Below are 26,385 nucleotides of genomic sequence, written 5' to 3' on the forward strand. Positions count from 1 at the left end.
TTCAAAAAATAAAAATAAAAAAGCCGCATTAGAGTTTACAAACAGTTATTTTAAACACCTAACAAGTTTTTCTAACAGTTTTCTGATGTGTGTTGTTTTATGCAACAGTAGTTTCTTAAGATGATAGTGGAGATTATAGGCAAACATGAAAAAAACATGTTCTTGTTCACTAAGTTTGGGGGCTCTGTGTCTATTGATACTGCTTGTAAGAGGGAAATCATTTGCAGTGGTCCTCCCACCTCGACTCCCTGTTTTAACTTCTTAAAAGAAATTTCTTAAGATCTAAGATCCTTGGAACACATTTATAGAAAAAGTTAGTCTAAGATTTAAGAATCCAAGAGTAATAGTAGTATCTGGATGGTTACCTAAAGCCATTTACCTTATTGTAAAAGCTGCTTGCTATATAACAAATCGTAGTGCCTCACAGTTGGTGACTGTTTTAGATTTTACAAAGCTCATTCACAGAATCTCATGCATTCTCACATCTATTTCTCGGAGTAATGACTGTTATGCCCATTTTAGAAAGGAGGTCCCTGAAGCACCAGGAAGTTAAGCGACTTGCCATGTGATTGGTACACAACCCTGGTGGGCCAGGGGCCCAAAGACCTGCTGGCCTTCTTTCTCTTCAGTGCCTGTGGGCCCTATGTTGTGAGCATCCTCCTTTCTCTCCGGCAAAGCTGAGATCAGAGAACTTATTGGCAATAATTACTGGTAAGACTGGTGTTGAATGTTACCTTTCCACTTGTAGGGGAAACATTATGACATGTTTGCTAATGCACAGTTACAAAGTCTTTGAGGGAGCCCTTTGCATCACTGAAGATTTGCCTTACCTTTCAATGCCCGATCTTAGTGAGCATTTGTACTTTCTTTTTGGAAAATTTCTCCTCTATACTTATGTATATTTCAAATATAGTAAGACTGTATTCTAAGTACAAGCAGGGAAAAATCCCAAAAGGCCTTATTAAGAAAATGTTGTTAACATTTCTGTAATTAGTAACGAGTGAAGACAAATGGTAGACTAGCATTCGTGGAAAAACTTCTTGAATACTCTCACCTAATTATAGATTTCCAACATACTCCTCAATTATGTCAAGCAAAAAATTCAGTTAGAGGAATGAAAATTTAAGTTGAAATAGCAGAAGAAAGTTACCTATCTCAATAAAGCAAGGCTCTAGCAGAATCAAATGGAGATTTATGCAGGCTCACACCTCACCAACACCAACAAAACCAAATTAGCCTCTCACTCCCTTCGGTCTACACAGAGACTGATGCACTCACTGGATATGAGTTGCCTGTTGTGAATGGGAAAGCTCCATTCACTGCCACACAGCTTCAAGAGGAGCCTAATATAAGGCCTGAGGTAATATTATTTGGTGTGACAAACTCATTTGTCAGGCTTGAGGCTTCTAAATATACCACAGTGTGCACTGTTAAAATAAAATAAGTTCATGGTGCTAGATATGTAGTCATATTAAGTATGAGAAACTGAAATTTATTTTGAGAACCAACCACTATTACCATGTGGTTACAATGCTTCATGCCAGTGCCAAAAGTTAATTTGTTTACTTGTGAAAGACGTAGCTTTAGAAATACTAATTAATCAGAAAAACAATGTAATATAGAATGAATTTTTCAGAAAAAATGAGAAATAATTGGTAATATTTTTAGAAAGCAGTTTCTTATCTTAAAAAGTATTTGCAAAAAATGCAGACAGGCACTTCTGGAATCCTACCCTCTTTGCAGACACACATCCTGACAAAATGATCCTATCAGGCACAGAAAATAATTTTCAAAAACTCACTAATATACAAGACTTCTGGAGATAATGTTTACTTCTAAAAACATAATGCCTTCATTATCATAAACTGCTTTCCCTTTTTAAGAATTTGCTTCCTTTTGCAAACTAAATGAGAGATATCAGATAATTTGGGATTATTAGTTGGGTAGTTATTTTTAAAATCATTATGAACACTAAATTACTTTCTTTATAACTATGCTAGCAAACATTTGCATTGAAGAAGCAAAATGTTTATTTTGATTCTAACCTTCCAATACAAAGGAACATTAAAAATGTTCTCAATTAAGAATTCAATGGTAAAAATTATGATGACATTGAAAATATACTTTTTCTACTCTGAGGATTCAGTGAAATTCTGCAAAAATTCCTTTTTCCTAAGATTGATTTTAGGCATGCCTTCCATTTTGCTTTTACTATAATCTTTCTGTAGCACTGTTGCCAAGCAGAAAGGTGAGTGCAGATGGCTATTTGCCAAGAGGCTGTGACAAGAGGCCAGGTCATTCACCAAGTGGTAAGGCTCATCTCAAGAGCACCTTATCCATTCTGTGTGAAGAGGTGATATCACCCCAACTTGTGGTGGGCACTACTGATCTCTGGTATTGGTTTAAATTCCCAGCATCTTGTTCATTGTTCACTGGATGTTCAACAAATTTATTTTAACACCTTATATTTACAACCAAATTATGTGTGAACCATAGCTCGATCTCATGATTGACTAGGACTAGGCTGGCTTTTGAGAGGTTTTCTCTTGCTGGTAAGTTTCATTCAGTGGTCCCAGGGCATCACATTTCAGTGAACTTCTGTCTGACTTCCACCCATGTGTAGTCCATTGTGAAGTTCACTCTTACCAAAACCACCAGTCACCTTCTATTGGATGCAGAATTCAGTCCTTTTCATGACTGGCGATCTGAAACACCAGATGTCTCTCCATGAAACATGCTTTTCCCTCAGCTTCCATGAAACCACACTCTCCTAGCTCTTCTCTACCTTTCCTGTCACCTCTCAGGCTCTCCTGGGCTGTTTTTCCTTTGCTGTGATGGTAAGCCTTACCCTTTCCTCTTTGCCATCTTTTCTTTGCACTCCACTTCTACACAACCCTCTTGGGGTAATCTCATCTACTCTCACAGCTTTAAAATGTTGCATTCCAATTCTGCATCATCAGCTGAGACCTCTCCTGGGCTGCACTCAAATCTCCACCAGATGGAATGATCTTTAAGTATTGCCTACTACCTCTTGCCCCAAACATTGATCAACAGATCTTTTCCTCTGCCTTTCTTCCCTGTGTCAGAGAGTGGGCCTCCTCCTAAGCAGACCAACTGCCTGGAAGGCACCCTTACCACTCCCTCTCCTATATCCTATCTTTTCATCACCAAGTGCTGTTGATTCTGCCTTCTTCACATTTCTCAATTATGTCCTATTCATCTCCACTTGGGCACCAAGGTTCAGGACACCCAAAAGGTTTTCCTGTAAACCTAGTTACAGCTTTCTGGAGCCTGTGTCACTTAGTAGCTCTGCTTTAGCCTCAGATTAATGTCCAAACCCCTAGCTGGAGTACATGGCCTTATTGATATAGATCTCCTGCCAAGCTCTCCAATTTTTATCTCTTGTGGCCCTCCTGATTTATCACATTGAATTATATGTCAATATTATATCATGACTAAGATAGCAGATCTGGAGTCAGAAAGATGTAGAACAGAATTTCAGCTCTGCTGTTTACAAGTTAATTAATACTCAGTTTACTCATCTGTAAATTAGTGATAATACTATCTCATAGAATTGTTGTGAGAATTACACGAGATAAAGCAAGCTTAGTACTTGATATATAGGGAGTACTCAAGAGATGCTGTCTTTGAGTATGAACATTGTTTTCAATAATGTATTTAAAGCATCTATCACAGTACCTAATAAATACCTAGGGAATGAATGAATGCACTAAGCACTTCTGTTTGATTAAGGAGCCTGGGATAAAATATTTAATCTTCAGAGTTCTTTGATCCAACTGCTGCTCCAATCAAACAAACATAACATTGGGGAACATAACTTCATTATACCAATCTTTATATATCTGGAGCAAAAGAAACACAAGTACAGCAAAGATGTGTTCTGGGAAGGTGTTGGAGCTCAATAAACGTAAATTGAATGGACAGATGTACGGATATGATGCAGAGTGCTCCCTGGGAAGATGAGGAGGAAGCTGATAGCTCTGAGGTCTCCATTTCTTTTACATTTCCCTTTGCTTCCTGTTAATGGGTGAAGGTTAACTGTTCATTGTGTTTGATAGGAATGAGACTCCTCAAAGACAGGCTGTGATCTTGGTGTCAAGGGCCCCTTCCCTATGCCTCACAGTCTAGGCTTACCATTTGGCCTCACTGGAGGGCTTCGAACCAAAGGGCTGGTGGACAAACTGGTTAGTACCATTGCTGCTGTCACCTTGTCCATGTCCAGTTCCTCTGAAGATTTCCTGGAAAACAGGGAGGGACATTTTTAACTGTTCTCATTCTGCATCTTCTGTGGGCCACACCATGTGCTATATGCTACTATACACATTTACTCCTTTAACTTATCCCCATGAAAATGCAGTATTTTGTTGCCTTTATTGTATAGAGGAGGAAGTTGAAGTCCAGAGGTCAAGTGATCCAGGCAAAATTTTACAGTATTAGGAAAAGAAGGATTCATACATTTTTCATTCACCTAACAAGTGTTTATTGAGAGTATAATAATGGGCTAGACCCTGTTCCAGAGCAGGTGATACATGGTGAACAACAGATAAAGCTGGTGTGGAGAAAAACAAAGAGGAACAGACTAATTTCTGGTAATGACAAGTGCCATAAAGGCATAAAAGGTCCATAAAGGCCATGTCCTGTTGACATGAGAGGTTGCACGTAAGGTAGTCAGGAATGGTCTCTCTGAAGAGGTGATGTCTGAGGAGAGGTGTGAAGGGGAGGAGCAGTCAGTCCTGAGAGGTGGGGAAACTCACTCCAAGCAGAAGAGACGCTGTGTAAAGGCAAGGAGGAGGAATGAGCCTGGACATGTGAAGAACAATCCAATAGTGTGAGAAGGGGAGAAGAGTGCAGAGCTGGTCAGGTGGGGTCCTGTGGCCCTGAGAGCTGTTTCAGTTTTATTGTAAGTGGAATGGGAAGTCACTGGAAAGTTTCATCCAGGCCTACTGACATAATATGGTTAATACTTTAAAAATAATCACCTGAGCTGCCAAATGGAGAATGGATTTTAGAGAAGGCAGATTAGAGCAGGGAGACCAGTTAGGAGATAACTGCTAGAAGTCAAGACAAGAGGAAATGGTGGCTTGGACTAGGGTAGGGGAAGTGGCAGGTGATCTGCTCAGCCTGGCTGATGCACTGGGTGTGGGCAATGAGCAGAGGGAGCAATCCCGGATGGCTCCCAGGCGTTGGCTTGAACACTAACTATACCATTGACTGGGATGGGAGGCACTGAGGACAACACCATGGGGAATGCTGAAACTCCAGTGCTCCGCTCTACTATCCTCTACCAGAGGAAGGATAGGTCCTAGGAGCATACCATGTTGTTAAAGTAAAGAGCCACTGGCAATCATTCATTGAGGTGAAGAGGTTACTCTGGTTCATTAATTTTGTCCAGTTAACCCTGAGTGAAAGTTCATTAGACAATGATCACTGTGAACTGGAGTCAGCTTGCTTAAACTTATTTCAATGAATAAGTTAATATTGAGAGGCAAAAATTTATGTAGTACAGTGACATGAGATAAATTGTACCACCTCCTGAAAGATGAACATTTTTAAATTAGGGGAACAGTTGAAGAAGCACAATGGAGGATTAATAAGCCATACTGACAAATGAATTGTCATGTTGACAAATGTGGCTTTCATTTATAGGTGTGTGGTATAATCTGTAAAAGAAATTAACTTAGAGATAGAAACTTTATGGCATCACTTCATAACAGTGGGAAAAGTGATTCCTAAATTGGAGAAAAATCAAATTATTCCCAAATTTGGGGGGAATAATCAACTAATTTTTTTAGACTTTTTTCATGAAGTTATAAAAATATTGTAATTTGGCTCTCCAATGTCCACTGTGATGATAAATTACTAAGCAAAGCTTACTCTTTCAATCCAAGGTACCAAAAGGTGGGAATCCTTGAAATTCATCCTTTTCAAATCTTCTTATGCTCTTTCTTGGCAAATGGTTCCATCAAAAGACAAATTATGTTTTTTAGACACTGGCAATTAAAAATGTTTCTAGAAAGCAAGCTTGAGAGTAGACAATGAAATTTGTTCTGCAGAATGACTCTCATACATTAGGGAAAAAACTGCTGGTTCATTTTGCATACCATTAAAAGATTTCACAATGTCCACAATTTACAAGATCCTTATACTTGGGAGTAAAGGTGATGCCAGTTTCTTAGAGAAATGAAGCCTCCTGAAATGGTACCAGGGAAATAATGCAAATACCTTAAGAGAATTTTGAGTGTTTGTGGGCTCAATCTCCCTATGTAGTCATGTTCACAGCAGGGAGGAGTAACTTGGGGGCCTTGAAGGAGAAAGGTTTGCTCTATAGACTACTCTGTAGACCCTGGGCTCCTCTGACTGCCTGTCCTCCCCAGAGCCCAGCTGTTAGGATCAGCCCACAGTGTGGGGCACACGTGAGCAGGCTGCTCGGTCACCTCTTCCAAGACTGAATTCCAGGAGCTGCTGCCTTCTCTTTGCAACTGTCAGTGTTCTCTTTTTCTCTACAGGTATATTAATTACAAGTTTAAGAACCAGGATAACAGGCCCATGAGTTTGGTAAAGGGAAGTGGCACGACTCTGTAGAGAGAGGGTCCCCTTGCTCTCTGTGCAATTCCTTGCTATACAGTCGTGCCTTTTTCCTCTTAAACATCTTGTTTTTAGGGACCTTTATTTTTTCTTCCTCAACCTGCTTTGATCTTTTTTTAGACTTTTTTAGATCTAAGGTAGACATTTTATTTTAGCTGTCTAATCGATAATTAACTCAAAAGCTGATCTGAGTGTTTTTGAAATATGAAGATCTGTAGAGAAAATATCATTATGAAATATGCATTTTTTGCAGTGCTCAAGTCTATCACTCCATTTCAAAATAATTCTCTAGTGCCATAAAGCAGATTTCCAATAAAGAGTGGAAAGAGCAGTGAACGTTAGAATAATCAGAGTGTTTTTGTATTGGGATTACCTGTAAGTTTCCCATTGGCATTGGAGGTCACTGACAATAATAACAATGACAAAATCAAATACACAACTAATGATTCAATTAACTCATATTTTCAGGGAGTATTGTGATCATGTTAGATGAAACGTTACCCTTGTGCTAACTTGTGTTTTTGTTTTTATCTTTGTTTAATTTCTTTTGGTACAGTACTATCTAATTACTGATTAATTGGTGCTGCAAATTCAAATCCTTATAATTAAACATGAAGAGATGATATACAAAGTAGAATTTGCTGCACTTTGAGAAAACTGCTGCAAAGGCCTTCTGGTAGATTTGGAGTTGTTGAGAAAAAGAACCCACAAGATGTAACATTAAATATTCCTTCCTAATTTGAAACTGAATTTGAGTCTACTGTTGAAAACCTTACCAATCACATGTTTACAAAAGGCTGAGACCTTTTTCAATTAATTTTTCCCTCCCAGACTTAGTTGATTATGGAACTTAATAATATTTGAATTATTTAAAAAATAGTAGTAATACTTGGTGTCATTCTATATGTGATGTGTCCGTCAGGTTGACCTGGCTATGCTGGATGAATAGAATTTCAAGATGGGGGAATCACATTTCAGGCAAGGAAGCAGGCAAGTCAGTGGCTTGTAATATATTTAGGAGTCTGATTTGAAGGATATAGTGGGAGATGAGAGGGGTAGAGCCTGGGCCAGCTCATGGGGCCTCATGTGCCAGGCTAAGTGGTTTGTTGTATTCTTGTACACACACTGAGACCATTAAACATTCATGACCCTGGGAGAGAGACAGATGATCAAATTGTGTTTTGGAAATGGATCAAAGTAGAAAATGTATAAAAAGGGAAAAACTAAAGGTAGGCTGTTTAGCCAATTTCAGTTAAGTCTTGATTCAAACATAAAGTATTAGAACAAGAACTGTTTCTCTATGAACAGATAGCACTTAGTTTATGAGTACAGAACTCCCTTGACCTCTGCTATGGCTACTTGACCCCTCTGGGTAAAGGTAATGGTTTGGAGTGCAGGCTCTGGAATAGTTAGATCATGTGGTTTCAAATCCACTCTTTCATTACTAGCTGTGTAACCTTGGTAAATCACTTAACAGCTCTGAATCTCTATTTCTTCATCTGCAAAAGGAGGATAAAAATAAACCTGTTGAGAAGAGTAAATGAAAAACACAGTCAAGCCCAGCACAGTCTCACCCATAGTCAGGGTTGCATGGATGTTCGCCGTTACCTCCAAATTCACGAGTTTGAATAGCACATACCCTCTGTGGAAGAGGGGAGTATTGGATTACTTCACTTGTTCTTCTCATCTGGCACCAGCACGAGCAGCTGTTACTTTTCTTTTTTGGGGGTGGGGGTGGTGGGGGGATGGTGGTAGTGGTGTTATTTTTCAATAAAGAACAAAACTGTGATAATTTCATAGGAGTTAATTCTGTAAGAGTGGAACCGGCACATGGAGGAGCAGCTGCTGGGTATCTCACTAAAGCTTCAAGTTGGCGCCTTGGCAAAGATACAGCTCACAACATCGTGGGTCTTGAGGACTGTCTGCAAATAACCAAAGCCTGGACTGCCCTTTACATTTCATATTTAAGAGTTTCTGGAACTCTAGTTGCTGATGGCAGTCTCTGCCCCACTGAGTGCTAGTCTGTTGGAGAACTAGACCTTCATCAAACACGAACAAATAAACTATAAACCTACAGATGTAACAAATGCCAGGAAGGAGTGGTATGGACTTGATAAGGACCTACCTAGATAATCCCAGCAAAGGGGGACTGGATGAGAACATCAGTGTTGCTTAACTGAGGGCATGGATGAGCCCTGGGCTGGGCAGCGCAAGAGGCAACTAGGCAGCCTTCAAAAGGAAGGCTGGGCACAATGGGCTGTGCATTTGAAGAGTGCATAGTGCAGGTAGGGTCTTTGAAGTTTTGTGAGGGCTTTAATCCTTATCGTAAAGGCCCAAGGAAGCACTGAAGTGCTTCAGGTGGAGTGGAGTTGGGAGAAGTCAGGTCAGGTGGGAGTGATGCTATCAGATTTGCTTTTCAAAAAGTTCACTCTGGTTGCCATGTGGAAAATGAGTTTCTTGGGTTTGAAAACTGATCTTTTTTCTGAGGAACTGATTGCCTGATGACTGCAGTGGCAGGTTTCAGAATGACATGGTTTGCCACATGAAGAGGCAATCAGGAGTGTATGAAGCATCAGTGGACATGGCCCTCAGGCCCCAAAATGCACGGGGTGGGCACTGCTGGTCTAACTGTGAGCACTTGGTTGTGGCCTGTGCTTACAAGGCCGGCTACTGTTTATACTGCAGCAAGAAATCCTTTTACTTCTTTTGAGCCACTTTATGCCTGAATGCTGTCTGCTTGAAGGGTACATATAAACCTGGTATCCCCTGGCTAGCCTATCAGCAAGTAGAGAAATGTTTTATACCCCAGAGAGCCATAAAAGACATTTATCTGCAATTAAAGTGCTATAGTAACAAATGGAAATAAAAATGAATAATACATTACTTAGATTAGCACTAATCCAGTTCCTTAGCAACTACTAAAATTTGCTGTCTCGACTGATTTCACTTACTTTAAAAACTTGTGGTACTCCTATGACAAGGACTAAAATCTGAAAATAAAATCTCTTTTACTGGAAAGGCTACAGCAACCACCCCTAATCTTTGGATTCTGGGAAAGCTTTTACTAACAGTTTGGAAAACTGAATTCAGTGACTATTTAATGTGATTAAGCACAAAAGCTCCATTTCCTTTTTCTTGTAGTCAAAGTGGTCAATGTTAACTTCTCTAATTTCATTTTAACTGTTGTTTAAGATGATAGGGAAGAGGAGGCCATTCAAGAGGGTGGTGTGGGAAGACTCTGAACGCACCTCCTCCCACACAGGGAGACACAACAGATAAACAGCCACATGTGCAACAGTTCCCTCTGAAAAGAGCCTGAGATCTAGCTGAACACACGGTCCACAACAAAGAACACAAGGGCCACTGCAAGGCAGGTAGGAGAGGCAGAGATGTGCTCTAGCCAAAAGGCCTGCCCTGGCAAAGGTGGTCCACAACAGGATGGATCTCAAAAACAAAACCAAACAAACTGAAAACAGAGCTTCTCCTTAAGGAACAAGGGGTTCCTGCACCAGACTCCTCCACCCCCAGGTCCTACACCAGAGAGACAAACCTCCAAAATGTCTGGAAAGGAAGAAGAGTGAAGCTCCTTGAGGGAGTTAGAGTGTTTGTTTACTTTGTCCTCAGACGAACAGAACTCCAGCACATTCTAATGAGGACAGGAAGGAGCCAGTAGCAATGGAGATTGAAGATACAGGAGAGAAGGGATAATAAATGGACGAGATCTTTACTGTGGCTGCAGAGAGCACAGTCCTGGGGGAAGGCGAAGTTAACTCTAGACAAAGGACAAGCAACTGTCCCTTCTAATTGGAGAGAGGAGAACAAAGACGGCCTGGGTGCAGGCACATTAGGAGTGGGGCTCGGGAAGCTGGTGACATGTCTTTTTGGAGGTCTCTGCTCTAACTCCCTCCTCAGCAGTAAATAGTTTCTCTCTGTGCTGTAGGAGGGGGCTTTCTGGAGTGCTGAAGGTTTGAAATCGCTGTTTTGGGTAACAGAAAACTGGATGGGGCACCCAAAGTCTGTCAGGCAGCACCGACAGCTCCCCTGAGGTTGGAAAGTTTGATTCTGTTCTGGTGATGACCAGAGAGAGTCTTACAGCTGTGCCTAGAAAGCTGGGGCAGGAGTGTGAGGGCAGGCCACTGGACTAACGCTATGCTGGGTTCTGCTGGGGCTGTTCAATGAATAAGAGCACAAGAAAGTGAAAGGTTTTGGTAAAACTGTGTTTGGAGAGATAGTCATGGGATCTTGGCTGGATTAGGAAGTGAGTGAAGGCTGGAGGGGGCTCAAAGAGGGGGAGCAAATGGAGAGAAACCAGGGACCTTGATGAGGTAAAAACTGGGTGTGGTAGAGAAAACAGAAAGAGCTGGAAGGACAGGAGGTTATGAGCAGGAAAGGTGACACCATATACAGAGCAATTCTGGGGGACGTAGGGCCCTAGGTGTGGCCACAGGACTAGAGGGCAGAGGTAGGGTAGGTGTGAAGGTCACTGGGTCGTGAGTGTGGAGGCTGCATATGAGGTGGTCCCTGATGTCATCCAAGATGATGGTAGGATTGAGGAGGCAAGGGAATGGTGATAAGGTAGCTCGAGGCTTTAAGAAGGGTGAGTGACCAAGACATCAAGAGAATCCAGGGAGGGCAGAGGTGGCAGACACCTCAAAGCAGCAGGAGGTTCACACGAGGGCAGGGACAGTGGCTTGTTAAAAGCAATGGGGATATGGAGACATACGCTCTTGGGAGGTGCCTCGCTGCCCCCAGGATCAGATTCAAATGCCTGTTCAGGAAGCATGTGCCCTCCGTTGCTGGGTGTCCCCACCTCTTTCCCATTTCACCTGGGAGCTCTGTAGTGCAGCTCCCTGATGTGTGGCAATTCTCCATAAGAAGATGCACCTTCCTCTCTCTGCCTTTGTACAAGCTATAACCTCTCCTTCCCCCCCTTTCCACCTGGCCTGTTTCTACATACCCTTCTGTAATTGGCTCAGTTCCACTCTTGGGAAACCTGCTTCCACCTGCCTAGCAGTGTTGGGGACCCCTGATCCTGTCTCGTGTCATCTGGGTTTCCCGTGCCCTTTCCTCCTCCACCCTCACAGATTGGGACTCAGGCTGGCATCCCCAACTCCCAACATCCAGCACAAAATCTTGCTCAAGGGTACATTTGTAATAAAGGATTTTTGGACAAATTAGCATTAAGTAATGGTGGTCCACAGTTGCTGAGGGGATGGCAGGAAGGAGCACAGAAAACTTATCTGAAAAACTTCTACAGTTGTTTTCTGCTCTCACTCATTTTATTAGAACTGGTAACTTATTCAGTTCTTCTTGTCAAAAATAGTTCATTAAAAATTCAGTTATTAAATAAATCATCCATATGAATTTTTTTTTTACTGGCCCTTAAAGATGTTGGCCTATCCATGCAAAACTGGTTCTGTTCCAGTGTCTGTGATAACTCTTCCATATTCACAAAGGCTTGCAGACCTATCAATGCACTCTAAAATGGCAGCAATAACATTATTAAATAATAAGTTCCAAATCCCCTGAAAACAATTCTGTGTGATTAGCTGGACTTCTTGATGTGTGCAGGCTGCAAAGTGCAGCCCAGGGAAGCTTTGTGAACATCCCTAGATGGCTTTTCTGCTTTGTGAGTTTTGCGCTTTTGACTGTGGCCAACATGTTCTCCTGGGAGTCATGAGGCCAGCTATAAATCCACAATGTTCACTCTGAACACAAAGACCTTGTGCACATGGGAGTGCCCTTTGGGGTCCACCGTTTAGGCACAAGGTGACAAAAGACCAGAGAGAATGCATCAAATTCCTTCTTGTAATTGTGTGTGTGTGTCTGTGTTTATCTCCCTATATGTATGTGGGTTGATGTACTTTGTGGGTCTGTGTCTGTGAGAATCTGAATGCATAACTCTGTGTGTGTGTCTGCCTATGTCTGTGTGGGGGGCAGGGGTGGAGGGGGTCTATATTCATATTTGGGTCTGTGTGTGTGTTTGTGTCCTGTGTGTACCTGTGTGTGTGTCTCTTTTTGTGTCTGGGTCTGTGTGTGATGACTTCTGTGTGTACTCTATGTAAGAAGGAGGAGATCAAAGGAGTTGGAGGTGAACTTCTGCTCAGATCCTGTCCCCTGCCCAGGGACAGCCAGCCTCTTTCTGACTCTCTAGGATGGCAAAATCCTTGCTGGCTTCTTTCCATCCCACTAAGTGTCTGCCTGCTACTCAGAAAGGTCAGATTCTCTGGAAAGGGCTCATGAAGGTCTCAGGAGCTATTGGCTGGGCTGCTGTTGGTCCAGGCTGTCAACTAGTCTGTCTGGAGTCCTAGGGGGCACCTAGGCACAGGGCCTGCCATGTAGGTGTAGGGGAGAGGGAGGCAGGCTAACAGGGGTGGAAGTGCCCCGAGGCATTCAGGCAGTCTACAGGTTAACAGGCTGCCTGATAAACGTCACAGTTGTCCTCAAGAAGAAAATTGCAATCAAAATTGCATCTCTCACTCTTATATACATGTTTGTGTCCAAGTGGGGTCATTCCAGACCTATCAGTGGGGCTAATTATGTTATTGCTTGGAGGCCTCAAAAAATGTGTCCAAGTGGGGTCATTCCAGACCTATCAGTGGGGCTAATTATGTTATTGCTTGGAGGCCTCAAATCCATTTAGGCCTTAATAATGCAAAGAACTTCCAGCTACATTTTATGGTGATAATAGTTATTTCATGAGGGAGGACAGTTAGGAGAAAACAAATCCAGTGTTCTCTGGATTTCCAAATAAAGAAAAATAAGGTGATTTTTTTCTCTAGAGTGTTTTTTTTTTTTAAAATAAGGTTAAAAAAGACTGTATTTATTTCTGTGGCTTCTCTTAATTGAAATAGTAATATTACTGTGTTGGCAACAGACCTAAATGTGGGTTAGGAGTGACAGTTGTAACCATTTTTGCCTTATTGTTTTTTCAGAGAGGGGACTCATATTGTTCCCAACCAAACCACCTCAACAGGCTTCCTAGGAGTGAGGGGGGAGCTCCCTGTCTGTCTGATAAAGTAGTTTTGGAGCCATCCCTGCCTATTGTAAAGGCACTGGGGTACGAGCTCTGAGGGAGAGGCCCTTCCTGCCAGGAGCGGCCACTCAAGCTGGGCAGAGAACTGTTAGACACAGTCCAGTGGGCTAATTCACTTTCATGCTCTAGGCTGAAGGGGAGTTGGGGGCTTGTTATTATGTTTAAGTTTTGGTTTTTTTCATGTTTAACTTGTGTGGGACCTGCCTGCAGATTTCAGCCAGGTCTGGCTACAAACGTGGCAGGACTTGATGCCTCTGTTGTTTTAGGCTATGAAGAGGAATACAAACTGTTAAGGGATGTAGACTGATTAATTCCTTTTTAAGCTGCTTAAGTTCCAGACTTGGCTAAAAAAAGGAAAAATGTAATCTTCTTTCAAAAACTGCATCTTCCTTCTAATAGCTAATATTTACTGAGAATTCCCAATGCCAGACAGTTTATGTACACTATGTTAAACTGCCACTGTGGGTTGATATTATTACCCCATTTTATAAATCTGGAGACTTTGGTAACTTTCTAAAGTCACTGGGCGGGTCAGCAAGGCCTCCTTATTCCGGTGGCCCGGTGGGATCTTCATTACCCTACACTGATGCTGTTCACATGATCGTCTCTGTGACCGTGTTTTAAGTTTAAGACATTCATGTCATCTTCTATAACTGAAATTTATTTGTGAACTAAATGCAATTTGTTTTAGTTTATATTTTTCTGTATTTCATTCATAATTATAATGAAAAGAATTTAAGAGTGATTCCACGTTAATAAGAACAGCATATAGAAATTCAAGTAGACAAAAACAGATTAGATTATAGGTTTATTATTCATATTAAAAAAGAGTGTTTTCCTTTCAAAGGATTTGCTATGGATTTTCTTAAACAAATTCTTATAATATGCTTCAAGTGTTTTGAATTATTAAATTTCAGTTCAACTCACATGTGCAAATCCTGAGCCCTGCACTAATACCTGTTTTATACTCTTAGGTTGAGCCATATGAAATTGCCAATAGTCATTATTATTTTTATCTACAAAAGTGGCAGTTTCATGTGGTTGAATCTGATATTTCTTCTTACTTGAACATTTATCTTTAGTTTCTATGGCTAGAAGTGAACTAGTTTATCCTCATTTTAATTCAATTGTTTCAGATCAATGAATCAGACAATGGTTCTCTTTCCTAAGGTATGTATTGTGGGTAATTTTATTTCTGGAGTTGGCTTTTATTGATGATAATCTCTGATTAATATGATTCAATAATATGTACTACATGCAAAACATTGCTTTCAACAGAATTCCTTGCCCCATGACTTGTCCATAGTCTATATAATGCTTAGGAAGTCTAGGTTCTGGGAAATGAGTGGAAGCATCTGTTACCCACTGGAGGATTCACACACACACACACACACACACACACACACACACACACACAACATTATTGGCTCTACTTCCTGTGTTCTTTCATTTATATTTTAACCAAGTTACCAATATGTTTTGGTCAGTTCATATAGCTATTATTTGATGACAGATCAATTCAGATTGTCTTGTCCCTAGAAAATGGTAATTCTATCATTCTTAAATTTGTTCATAATAGTACAATCTAAGCACTATGAATCAAACTTACTTACTGAACACCCAAAGGCTGAACAATTACACATTTGGTTGTGCATTCTCTAAGAACAAGGAATGTGCTTCCCCCAAGGAATAAGCAGGAGAAACTGATATAGTCAGGAACACAATGCAAAGGTTACTGCTGGGCATAAGAGTAGATCAGTAACATGGCTGGGTGGCTACTGGCCAGGCCATATCCAGTTTCCTGTAATAAGAGGTGGATGAATACAGGTTAGTAATGCCAAGCAGGGCTTAGGTGAAAGCCAAGTGAAGTCTACAGTCTAGGGAAAACATTGCAGATATTATTTCACATTTCTTCTGGAAACAATATAAATGGTGTATAAGCCTAGGATGCTGGAATTAATATTTAATGTAAAAAACATCACTAAAAATGATTGTAGAGCTATCAGGTATAAACAATAATTTCCACCTCTGCTGGTAATTTTCCACTCATTTAGGTTGTCATGTTAGTATAGTAGCAGTTTATAGGTGCACTTACTGTAATAGCACATCGATTAAACTATAGTGGAATTATCCATTCCATATATCTTTCAACTCTGTGCTATTATAAAGTTCTAAATATTTCAAATGCAAAAAGGCTTCTATTAGTCAACAGCTCAGTGGTTACCTTTCCTTTTATTTGAATCATTAGAAAGACTTTTAAATTTGCCTTTCTATATACTTAAAATGAATCCATGAGCTTATAATAAGGAATTCACAAATGTAGAGACTACAGAATCTGGATTTATGTGAAGTTTGATGAGAATGTGATCTAATTAAAATGATTATAAACATATGGGGAAAAAGTCAGCATGACATGGCACTAACCCCATTAATACTTCTTTTTTCATTTGGTGTGCTGTTTCTATGAAGGTCCATTTGACATGGACAGAAATAAGCAGGTACATTTCATTTTGTAAGCAGATAAATTTCTAGAAGTTCAGAGAGGTTATTAAGAGCTGCTATGTTAGTTTGAGTTCTCTGAGGGGCAGTTGCCAAGACAGGATCAGTTCTGTAAGCACCTTAGTGGGAGAAGATGTCTATGATGGATAGTGGGGGTGAGAGCATGAGAAGGCTTTGCAGGTCACCAGGCAGGTCTCACACCTGTAAGAAAGGAGTGAGGAAAGGAAGAATTGGTTGGGAAGCACTTTGGAGCAGCTCTAAATAAGTCTCAGCTCAAGCTGGTGGGATGGGCTGAGTAAAGGTTGCCCAGAGGAAGAGCCCCATGTCAGGCAGAATGGCCTGGCTCCAGAAGCCCTGCTGTGCTAGGTCTGTGGAGGGAACAGCCCAGGGAAAGCATGGTATTGGTAGCTGCAGTAGATCCAAAGGAGTGGCACCAGGAGAATTTCCACCAAGTGTGCTCCCTAAAGCAGCAGCTTTTCTTGAGAGGAGATCTGAGTGGTGCACTCCTATGCCCTCCACAAATGCTGTTTCATTTTGGCGATTAAGCAGTTTAACACATGGATCTCGTTTCTTTCAAAGCTCAGAACTGCCCAGGCTGGATACCTTCACCAGCTTCACTGAGTTCCTTGAAGACCAGCTATCTGCCTACGTGTTTTTCCTGACCAGGAACAGGTTATGCTTGCTGTCATGGTACAGATGAATAAGGCAGTCCAGTTAAATAAAGCATCTGGGAGGATTTTCTGTCTCCAGAACTGTCCAAAGACCACTCCAATATTTGCTTAAGAGTTATCTTTATTTTAACTCCTTTGGATGATGGCCCTACTGGGTTAAACCCAGGATATAATCTATCTCCTTACATATATAGTTAACATTTATGCAGCATCTACTGCCAGCCATTGCTCTAGCCTTTACTTTCATGAACTCATTTAGTCCTCCTAAGTCTAAGAGGTCAATGCTATCATTATCCCACTTTTAGGGATGAGGAAACTGAGGTACAGAGAGGCAAAGTGAATTAAGTGGGGGGGGGGAGCTTGGATTCCCATGTGGGCAGATGGACACCACAGCATGTGTCTGTTGTGGACTGAACATTGTGTCCTCCCCAAATTCACATGTTGACGGCCTAGCCCCAGTGTGATGGGTATTAGCAGGGACAGCTGGGGAGGTAATTAGCTCAGATGAGGTCGTAAGGGTGGAGTCCCTGTGCTGGGATGAGTGCCCTTATAAGAAGAGAAAGACACTAGAGCAAGGCAGACATCCGTGAGCCGGAAAGAGCGCCCTCACCGAGAGCCAAAGCTGCTGGCATCTTGGTATTGGACTTCCCAGCCTCCAGAACTGTGAGCAAGTGTATGCTGTTAAGCCACCCAGTCCACAGTATTTTGTTAAAGCAGCCTGTGCTGCCTAAGATAATATCTTTACCCAGTATGCTAGGGAAAAAGGTTGGCAAGAGCTAGGCAAGTGGAGAGGTGCCTGCCATGTGAAGGCAGTTTACCACCAGATGTAGAGCAATGATACACCCAGTGCCCAAGCTGGGCCAGCCTGGCAGCAGGGAGGGGAGTGCCTCAACTTTTGAGCTGGGGTATAGGATAGGCAACTAGAATCTAGGGCCAAGCTAACACCATTCTTCCTGACACCAGCCAGTGGTAGTTCCTACTATACTTCTGGGCAAAATCCAAACTGCTTCAAGAGCTGTGCATTTCTAGCCTGCTAGTGACAGACATCAGAGACCCTAACTATGCAGCAACTGGGATCAGGAAATGGATGATGGTCCTGGTGACAGTGACAGTTCTGACAGCAGCAGTGGGAGTGAACAGTGGCAAAGAGCAACAATCTCGTGGACACTGGGACTAATGATGTTTTGGTCACATACAATAAGAACAGCGAAATCTTTGTGAATGGCAGGTCAGGTGCAAATTCTCAGGAAAGAAAAATGTACATATTACAAGTGCACAAGATATTGTATATAATTTCAGTGGGTTGATGGATTCCTGACTCATACCTCCAGCAGGTTAAAAAACCCACTGTTTTAAAGAAAATTAAAGAAGAATTGTGGCACTCAAAAAATATATCCTGTCTTTAAATGGCTCTGTGCTTAAGGGCAGAACACCAGTATAACTGTTTTATAAGGAGGGTTTCCAGGGGATAGTGGAAACCACCAACTATTGAGGCTCAGATTTTTTATTTATTATGCTGGTGAAATTAATAGGTGGTGCCACACTAAGCAAAATGACTTCTGCAAAAGCAAATTATGCCTGATTCATCTATTATATTTCTTTGAGGAGAAAAATATGCATGTGGGTAAAGAGGATGCAGTAAGAATGGCTCACAGTCCTCTGTCTTCCCTACTGATGTTTAGCTGTAGTAGGAAACTGCTTCCAAACCACCTCGAAAGGTGGCAGGTCATTGCTGAAGGCAATCTGTGAAGTCTTCAAAAACACCTTTAATAAGGTTCCATCTTATGGAATAATTATTTTTTAAATGGAGTTATTGTGGAATTGAGGGAGTCTTGTCATGGATAGAGAGCCAGTTTAGAGATGGGAAAAAAAGGTGGAAATGAATGGGTACTTCTTTGAATGGAGACGCGTCAGCAATGTGAAACTGTTGTGAAACTGCTACTTGGGACCATTTTATAAAAGATCTGGATGAGGGCAGAGAAAATTTCTGGGTTTGCTGATGATCCTGGTTTCTAGTTGATTAGGATGGATTACAGAAGGTACTTTAAGAATATATTAAATAGACAAAAACATTGGTGCATTTTAATGTGAGAAAGTACAAGGTAATAGATGCACTAAGGAAGAAAAAGTATTACAAACTTCCAGGCATATGAGATTTGGGGGGACCAGTTATGACACAGGAGAGTGCCCTGGGGCTGAATGACAGAGTTCACTGACAGGAAAATTCTCTCAGGGTCACCTTGTCCCACCTATTAACTGAAGACACTGCTGCCTTTCACTGCATCCTTACCACCTGAACACTGGGCCTTGCCTCTCACAGTGAGGAACATATCATCCCCAAAAGGGAGCCCCTTCTTTTCTCAGATAATTCAATGTTTAGAAAGTCCTCTTTGTGTTGAGGCAACAACAACATTTTCCTTATGTAATTAAGTGTTTCAGAATGACACAGGGCAATTCTGATCCCTCTTCCACATAAATGTCACTCAAATTTGAAGGATTAGAATGTTCCCTGTTTAAGTTCTCTTCTTTTTTAAACAGGTTAAACATTCCAAATGTCTTCAATGTTTTGCCTGGAACAGTCTAAATGTCCTAATTATCCAAGTTGCTTTTCCATTGGTGAGCTAGGCTTTAATTTGCTTCTGTCCTATGCTCAAGACTTGGTTTAGTATTCAGGCACGGTGTGACCAGTGCTCTATGAAAGGGAGCCCTGTTTTGGGGGACTCCTTTTTTTTTTATAACAGCTTAATTTAGATATAATTTATATACCACAAAGTTCATGCTTTTACAGTGTACAGTTCAGTGAGTTTTAGTATATTTACAGAGTTGTGCTACCATTACCATTTCCAGAACATTTGCATCGTCCCCAAAGAAACCCTGTTCCCTTCAGCAGTCATGACCTATTCCCCACCCTCTGGCAACCACTAATCTACTTTCTGGCTCTAGATTTGCCTGTTCTGGACATTGCACATAAAGGGGCTTATATAATATGTGATCTTTTGAGACTGGCTTTTTCACTCTGCATGTTTTTAAGGTTCATCAATATCATGGCATGTATCAGCACTTTATTTCTTTTTATTGCTGAATAATATTTCATTGTATGCCTATATTATGTTTTGTTTATCCATTTATCAGCTGATTGACATTTGGATTTTTCTACTTTTTGGCTTTTATGAATAATGTTTTTATGAATATTCATATACAAGTTTTTGTGTGGACATGTGTTTTTGTTTTTTTGGATTCATATGTAGGAGTAGTATTGCTGGGTTATATGGTTTAACTTTTTGAGGAACTGACAACTGTTTTGAACAGTGATTTTACAATTCCACCAGTAATGTATGAAGTTTCCAATTCCTCTGCATCCTTTTTACAACACTTTTTATTTTGATAATAACCATCACAGTAGGTATGAAGTCACTTTGATTTGCATTGCCCTAATGACTAATGATGTTAAGCATCTTTATGTGCTTATTTTCCATTTGTATGTCTTTGGAAAAATGTCTGTTCAAGTCCTTTGCCCTTTTTAATCAGGTTATTTGCCTTTTTACTACTGAGTTGTAAGATATTATATGTATATATATATATTCTGGATATTAAACCCTTATCAGACATATGATTTACAAATATTTTCTCCTATTCTGTAGGATGTCTTCTCACTTTCTTAATAGTGTGCTTTTTACAACTGAAGTTTTTAATTTTGATGAAGTCCAATTTATCTATTTTTTTCTTTCTTCACTTATGCTTTTGGTGTCATATCTAAGGAACCATTGTCTAGTAGAAGGTCATCAACTTCATGCCTATATTTTCTTCCAAGAGTTTTATAGTTTTACCTCTTACATTTAGGTCTTTGATCCATTTTGAGTTAATTTTTTTGTATGGTTGAGGTAGGGATATGACTTCATTCTTTTACATGTGGATATCCAATTGTTTCAGCATCATATGTTGAAAAGACAGTTCATGAACTGTCTTGGCCCCCTTGTTGAGAATCAATTGACTGTAACAGTGGACTCAATTCTAGTAATGATACTGGACATTTGCTTTTTATACTGTTTATTCCTACTGAGTTTATTGTCAACTAAATCCTCTAAGAGTAAGGCCAAGTCTCTCCAGTCTTGCCCTTGTGCAGATGACAATTTGGGGAGCAGATAATAGATTCCATCTTTATTGCTCTTAACTGTCAACTTTTCAGCTCAGCTCATCATTCCAGTAAATCAAGAGCTTCAGGACGTGGAGTCTGATGTCTCTTCCAGGTTTGTAACATCTACATCATTATTCATTCAGCTCATTCACTGAATATTTAATAAACTTCACATCAGGCAACTGGTCTAGGTATTGGCAAATAAGACAAGGTACCTGCACTTTTGGAGGAAGCATAGGGAAGACATAATCCACAAGTAAGCTAACAAACAAGATCATTTCAAACAGTGAGCTTCTTCAGTAATAGGTCATTTAGGATCCCTTTAATCTCTTTAACCTATCATTTCTTTCAGTAGCAATTACGTCTTTACTATCATCTTAGATGCCAGTCATATCTAAAGGTCATTGCTTAAGATTCATTTCAGTGAATACTATACTTTGAGAAGTGCCTTCCTTGTATCTGATGCTGACATCAAGGAGAATACCATTTAGTACCACTCAAAGGAGTACACTGTGGGGATGGTTGGGCCATAAGCCTCACCCAACAGAGTCTTGTTTTGGGTTCTAGAAGAATATATTGCAATCTAAAATGACACCTTCAACTTGGTATATTAGAGAAGGTCTGCTGCCACTTTTTCCTGGGTAAATAATACCAGCTGTCTGAGGTACTGGTGCAAAGCCTCTCACCAGCAGCCAAAGCACTGTGTACATGTTCTTCCTGTCTATGAAAAGTGACATCTTGCAGGAAGTTTGTAGAGTCAAAGGAGAATAATATTTGACTTAGGAAGAAGTCCTACTAAGGCTGATGAAAATGGAATGTACCAGAGGGAAAAACTTCTTGATCCTCCATCACCTTTGAGATGAAATTCTCAATATTGATGAAAATATTGATGTTAACTAGCCTTATCAAGAGAGCCAAAAACAGTGCCTGATGTGTCCGACAAATATTTGTTGAACAAATGAGTAAATCAAGGAAAAGTTCTGCACTATTCAAAACTTTGGCATCTTCTGAGGGTTCTCTTATCCATGAGACTTTTTAAAAGCTAATGTGAGCACCAAGCTTTCTGATTTTTTTTGTTGTTGTCACATTCTGTTTTTTAATTCCTTCTTGATCAATGAACCAAAGCCTGCTTCCAAGGCTCTAAGGAGGTATCAGTGACTGCTTGGAGGCAATCTCATTCCATGGGGTTACTGGATGCCACTAATGGTCTCCTCCAACCAGCCCCCTCTGCTGATTGTATTCTTCCTGGATTCCCATATTTACATCAACAGATTTTGTCAAGAAAAGAGGGCTCCAAAACCGAGTTTCTCTTAGTAACCACTGGTTTCCATTTGATTGATAAGTGCAATTGTGAGTAACATACAGGTTTCCTTATATAGGTCACATAACAGGGGTGGTGGCAGGAGGCTGATAGAGCCAGACTGTGATTTTTCAGTATAAATATTTTCTTTAACACAAAATTCCTTTATTGCCACTGATCTTTCTTTTCTGCTATTTTTTTTCATGCACACAAGAAGTCATATTTAATATTCACCTATTCAACTGACTCCATGGAAACAATAGTGATTTCTATGATGAAAAAGAATTATGAATGCATGTGGATCATATTTCTTGGCTGCAAAAACCAAAATTCTGACTCATCAAATTAAATTAGTCATTAAAATACTGGCCAGATAAGTATACTCTGCATTCAGGTACTGTTGTCTATCTGATGGGAAAGAGAATGAGATAATATCACAAAAGAATAATTCACTCCCCTGTTCTCATGGGTGGAAATACAGGATGCATTTCTAGGATCACTATTAATTTATTAAGCCCACACAAGATGTGAATTAAATTGTCCTTGTCCTTTATTTTCAATAAGACTGTCTGTGGTGCATGTTCTGTGCACCCCATGGTGAGCATTTTATTCTTTTTTTCATCACAGGGGCACTAAGAACCAAAAGGAGGGCTCTGTGAGCCTTGAAACAGGCTCCAGAGAGCACAGTACTTTGGGACAATATCCCCTGGCAACAGCTCATTTATAGCTGTGATTTTGCTCTTTGGGTTAGAATGACATACTCCTAGACCCTCTCTATTGTGGCTTCTGATTTCTGTTTTGTGGTGCTGGGGCTCTGGGCAAGCACGAGGCTCAAGAGAAGGGATGAGGCCAGTGGTTCCTCTCCTCTCCCCTTGCAGAGATTTGCTTGTAAGATTGGTCTAATTCTGCATTGCTCAAACCATACTGCACATTAGACTCCCTTGGGAAACTTTAAAAAATCATGTAGATGCCCATTTCACCACAGACTAATTAAATCAGAATCTTTGGGTGGCCTGGGGCTTTGGTATTTTTAAAACTTCCCAAGAGACTCTAATGAGTAGCCTGGGTTAAGAATGACTGAGTCTGATTCTGAAGTTAACAAAAGGAAGAACCTGTCATGACAAGAGATTGGGGGCTTCAATTGACTCTTTCCAGAGGGGCTCTTTGGAAATCATCTAATTTTTTTCATCTTTAATTATAAACACTAGAAATAGGTACATTAAACCAAATCATATGGCATATTGTAATTATGAGAGTTTAACTTCAAAGGCCTTGGTGCTTATAGGTATAGAAACTTTAGGATTCTCTCCAACACTTAACAGGATCCATATCCTTTTTGTCCAGCTCTCTTCATAGAGTCAAAGGAAATCGGATCACTTAAAAAGAAATCACCAACTTACAGAAGGAATCTCAGTTCATCTGAGTCTCTATCTCTGGATTACCCAAAGACATCTTCTCTTAGCCTTCTACCATCTGGAGGCAAAGTATTCAAGATGACATTTAACATTCTTAAATACTGACACTGATACTGATTATTCACAGGAAATGTGTTATGTCCAACCTGATCCACAGGAGGAGTTTTTGGACAGTTGTCTAATTGTCCAGAAAACTTCTACTAATCCATTTTGAATAATTTAAACTGTTGTTGTTCATAATTAAGCAATTTCAAGCAAAAGAGTTACATTTTTGGCACTGGTCTCTTCTTTGTTCTGTATCCTTAAGATTGCATGTCTGTTCCTAAAATCTGAAAATAAGAACTCAAGAGTCTATTCAAACTGGGATTACAATATTCATCAGTCTTATCTACTGAAGGAGCTTCACATCAAATTCTACATGGAAGGCATGTGCTGTGAGAAACAATATCTAAATGCCAGATCAGCAAGATTTGTTACTTGCTGTTATTCACTGTCAGCTTCCTCTGCTGGTTTGGTTTATCTGCCTCAGGGAAAACTAAAAAAGGCCAATTAAAACACTGCTTAAACTTGATAATACTTACATTTTTAAGTTGCAAGGGCATTCCATACTCTTTAAATAACTCTAGTAGTTAAAGCCTCTCTGAACACTTTTAGCTAATGTAAAAGGCTTCCTGGCAGGGAAATGTTTAAACAGAAAATGTATGTGTGACATGTCTTAAAACTAATGATAGACCACCCATCACAACACAATTCTTGCATTAACAACAAGTCTACCACTCATCACCGTGAGAAGATACCTAAATATACCATTGCTCTGTCTAAACACCATACATGCACACAGCACCCCTTATTCGTTTTATTGTTTCTTGGGTAGATAGTACTTGGTTCCTATTATGTACTACCTGTGCCAGGCACTGAGGATACAATGGAAAACCAGAGAGCTGAACTCACAGAACGTATGCTTTAGCATGTGGAAAAAGTAGAGCAAACAGAGACTTTGCAGCCTGTAAAACTGGGTTAAAGTCTTTGTTTTGCTATTTATCCCATAACTCAGTTTTCTCAATTACAAATGGAAACAGTAATACCTGCCTCTTAGGGCATTGTGAGATTTGAGAGAAAACGTACACAAAAACCTCTTCCTCTTTGCCGACCTGAACTCTAGCTTCTTTTGAGTCTGTTTCTGCAAATTCTTTTCAATCCATTTCCTTCTTTTTATATCCCCTTTCCTACTTTCTGTCTTCTTATTGGGATTATTACCAGTTGGTTGGCTGGTCTGCCTCTAGTTTTTCCTTTCTCCATTCCTGGATACCATCTTTCATCACTTCTTCAAACTGCTTCTTATGAGATATTACTGGAATTTAGCTCTAATCATGACATTTCCCCTTTCCCAAATAAAAAATCTCTGATGACTCCATATTCCTTGCTTAATGAAGGCCAGCCCCCCCCACCCCACTACTCCACCCCCCAGCATGGCATTTAAGGCCATTCACAAGCTCATTCTAATCTAGAATTGTCTCCTTTCTCATACATTTACAGGGCTAAACTTGCATGTAAATGTTTAAGTGTACAAGTGTGCAACTTTATAGGATAAAGTTTAGAGCATTCAACAAATTCTAAAATAAACTCAAAATGTTTTAGAATTACTAACCTGTTCCTGCCTGGTCTTTGCTTCCACCTTCCAATGATCCCTTGCTCTAGGGCTTCAGCCATCCCAGAAGATTTTTCATCCCCTTATTAAAGTCAGTGTTGTCTATGGTTTTCTTTATGGAGTACACTCTTCCCAGAACACCCAAACCCCCAGGTTGGCTTATTTAAATTCTACCCACTCTTAAAGGTTATCTCAAATCTCAGAAAGTGACAATTGATTCCCCAGTTGGAATTATTCTCTATATTATTCTCCCCAACACTTATAACTTGTGTTACATCATTACTGTGGTAGTATGTATCATTTTTCCAGTACTTTATTCGTTCCTGTGCCCTTCATGAGTTGGAGCATGAGAATCATGTGGAGCAAACCTGAACCCAACCTACTGTTTGAAGCTGAGCCCTGCCAAAGGCAGTCTAGATAAGTGCCCCCCAGCCAATATGCATATGAATGAGAATATGAAACTGCTGTTTTAAGCCACTGACTTTGGAGTGGTTTGCTACTCAGCATTGTTGTGCCAATAACTAACTGATATAATTTTTGTACAGTTTTGTATTTTGTTTTCCCATGTACACAAGTCTTTTCCTTCCAGTAGGCAGGAAATGATATTGATCTTTGTGTTCTTTCGTGACTTAGTCCATTTCTTGCACAGAATGGACATGCTTTACATTTCTGTTGGTTTCAATTGGATAACAAACAATTTACTAAGGTTTAAAATCCATAGAGGGCGCCATTAGTTATTGATATCTTGATTATTATCAAAGACTACCTAGTGTGCTCTGTGTGCTGGTACCAAAACAATGTGACAAGCTTCCATGGAATGCTTCCAGAAAAGATCAAAGTAACAACTACTGGTTAGTATATAAATAACTATTAGTTGCTAGGCCAATAATGGCAGGGTTACTCTTTTCAAAATGTGACATAGGTCAATTATCACAAAGCTTTAAGGAGAAAGGACAAAGGAGCTACTAGTCTTGTAAATAGCAGGTTTGGGGGTCTTTGACAAAAGGGTTTCTTGCTTCCACAAATCTTCTTTGGGGGCATTTTCTTCCCTTTCACTAAGGATTTTGGCTAGTTC

At 40.3% G+C, this 26,385-nt stretch overlaps 1 protein-coding gene across 1 annotated transcript in view; it reads right to left on the reverse strand.

Moving 5' to 3' along the window:
- ZNF704 (zinc finger protein 704) overlaps positions 1 to 26,385 on the reverse strand; it is a 215,144-nt gene that overhangs the window by 45,443 nt on the left and 143,316 nt on the right. The window contains exon 3 of the mRNA XM_036998321.2: positions 4,156 to 4,259. Coding sequence (XP_036854216.1) covers positions 4,156 to 4,259 — 104 coding nt within the window. The remainder of the gene's footprint in view (positions 1 to 4,155; positions 4,260 to 26,385) is intronic.

The sequence above is a fragment of the Manis javanica genome, chromosome 2, assembly GCF_040802235.1.
Source record: "Manis javanica isolate MJ-LG chromosome 2, MJ_LKY, whole genome shotgun sequence".
Lineage (NCBI taxonomy): Eukaryota > Metazoa > Chordata > Mammalia > Pholidota > Manidae > Manis > Manis javanica.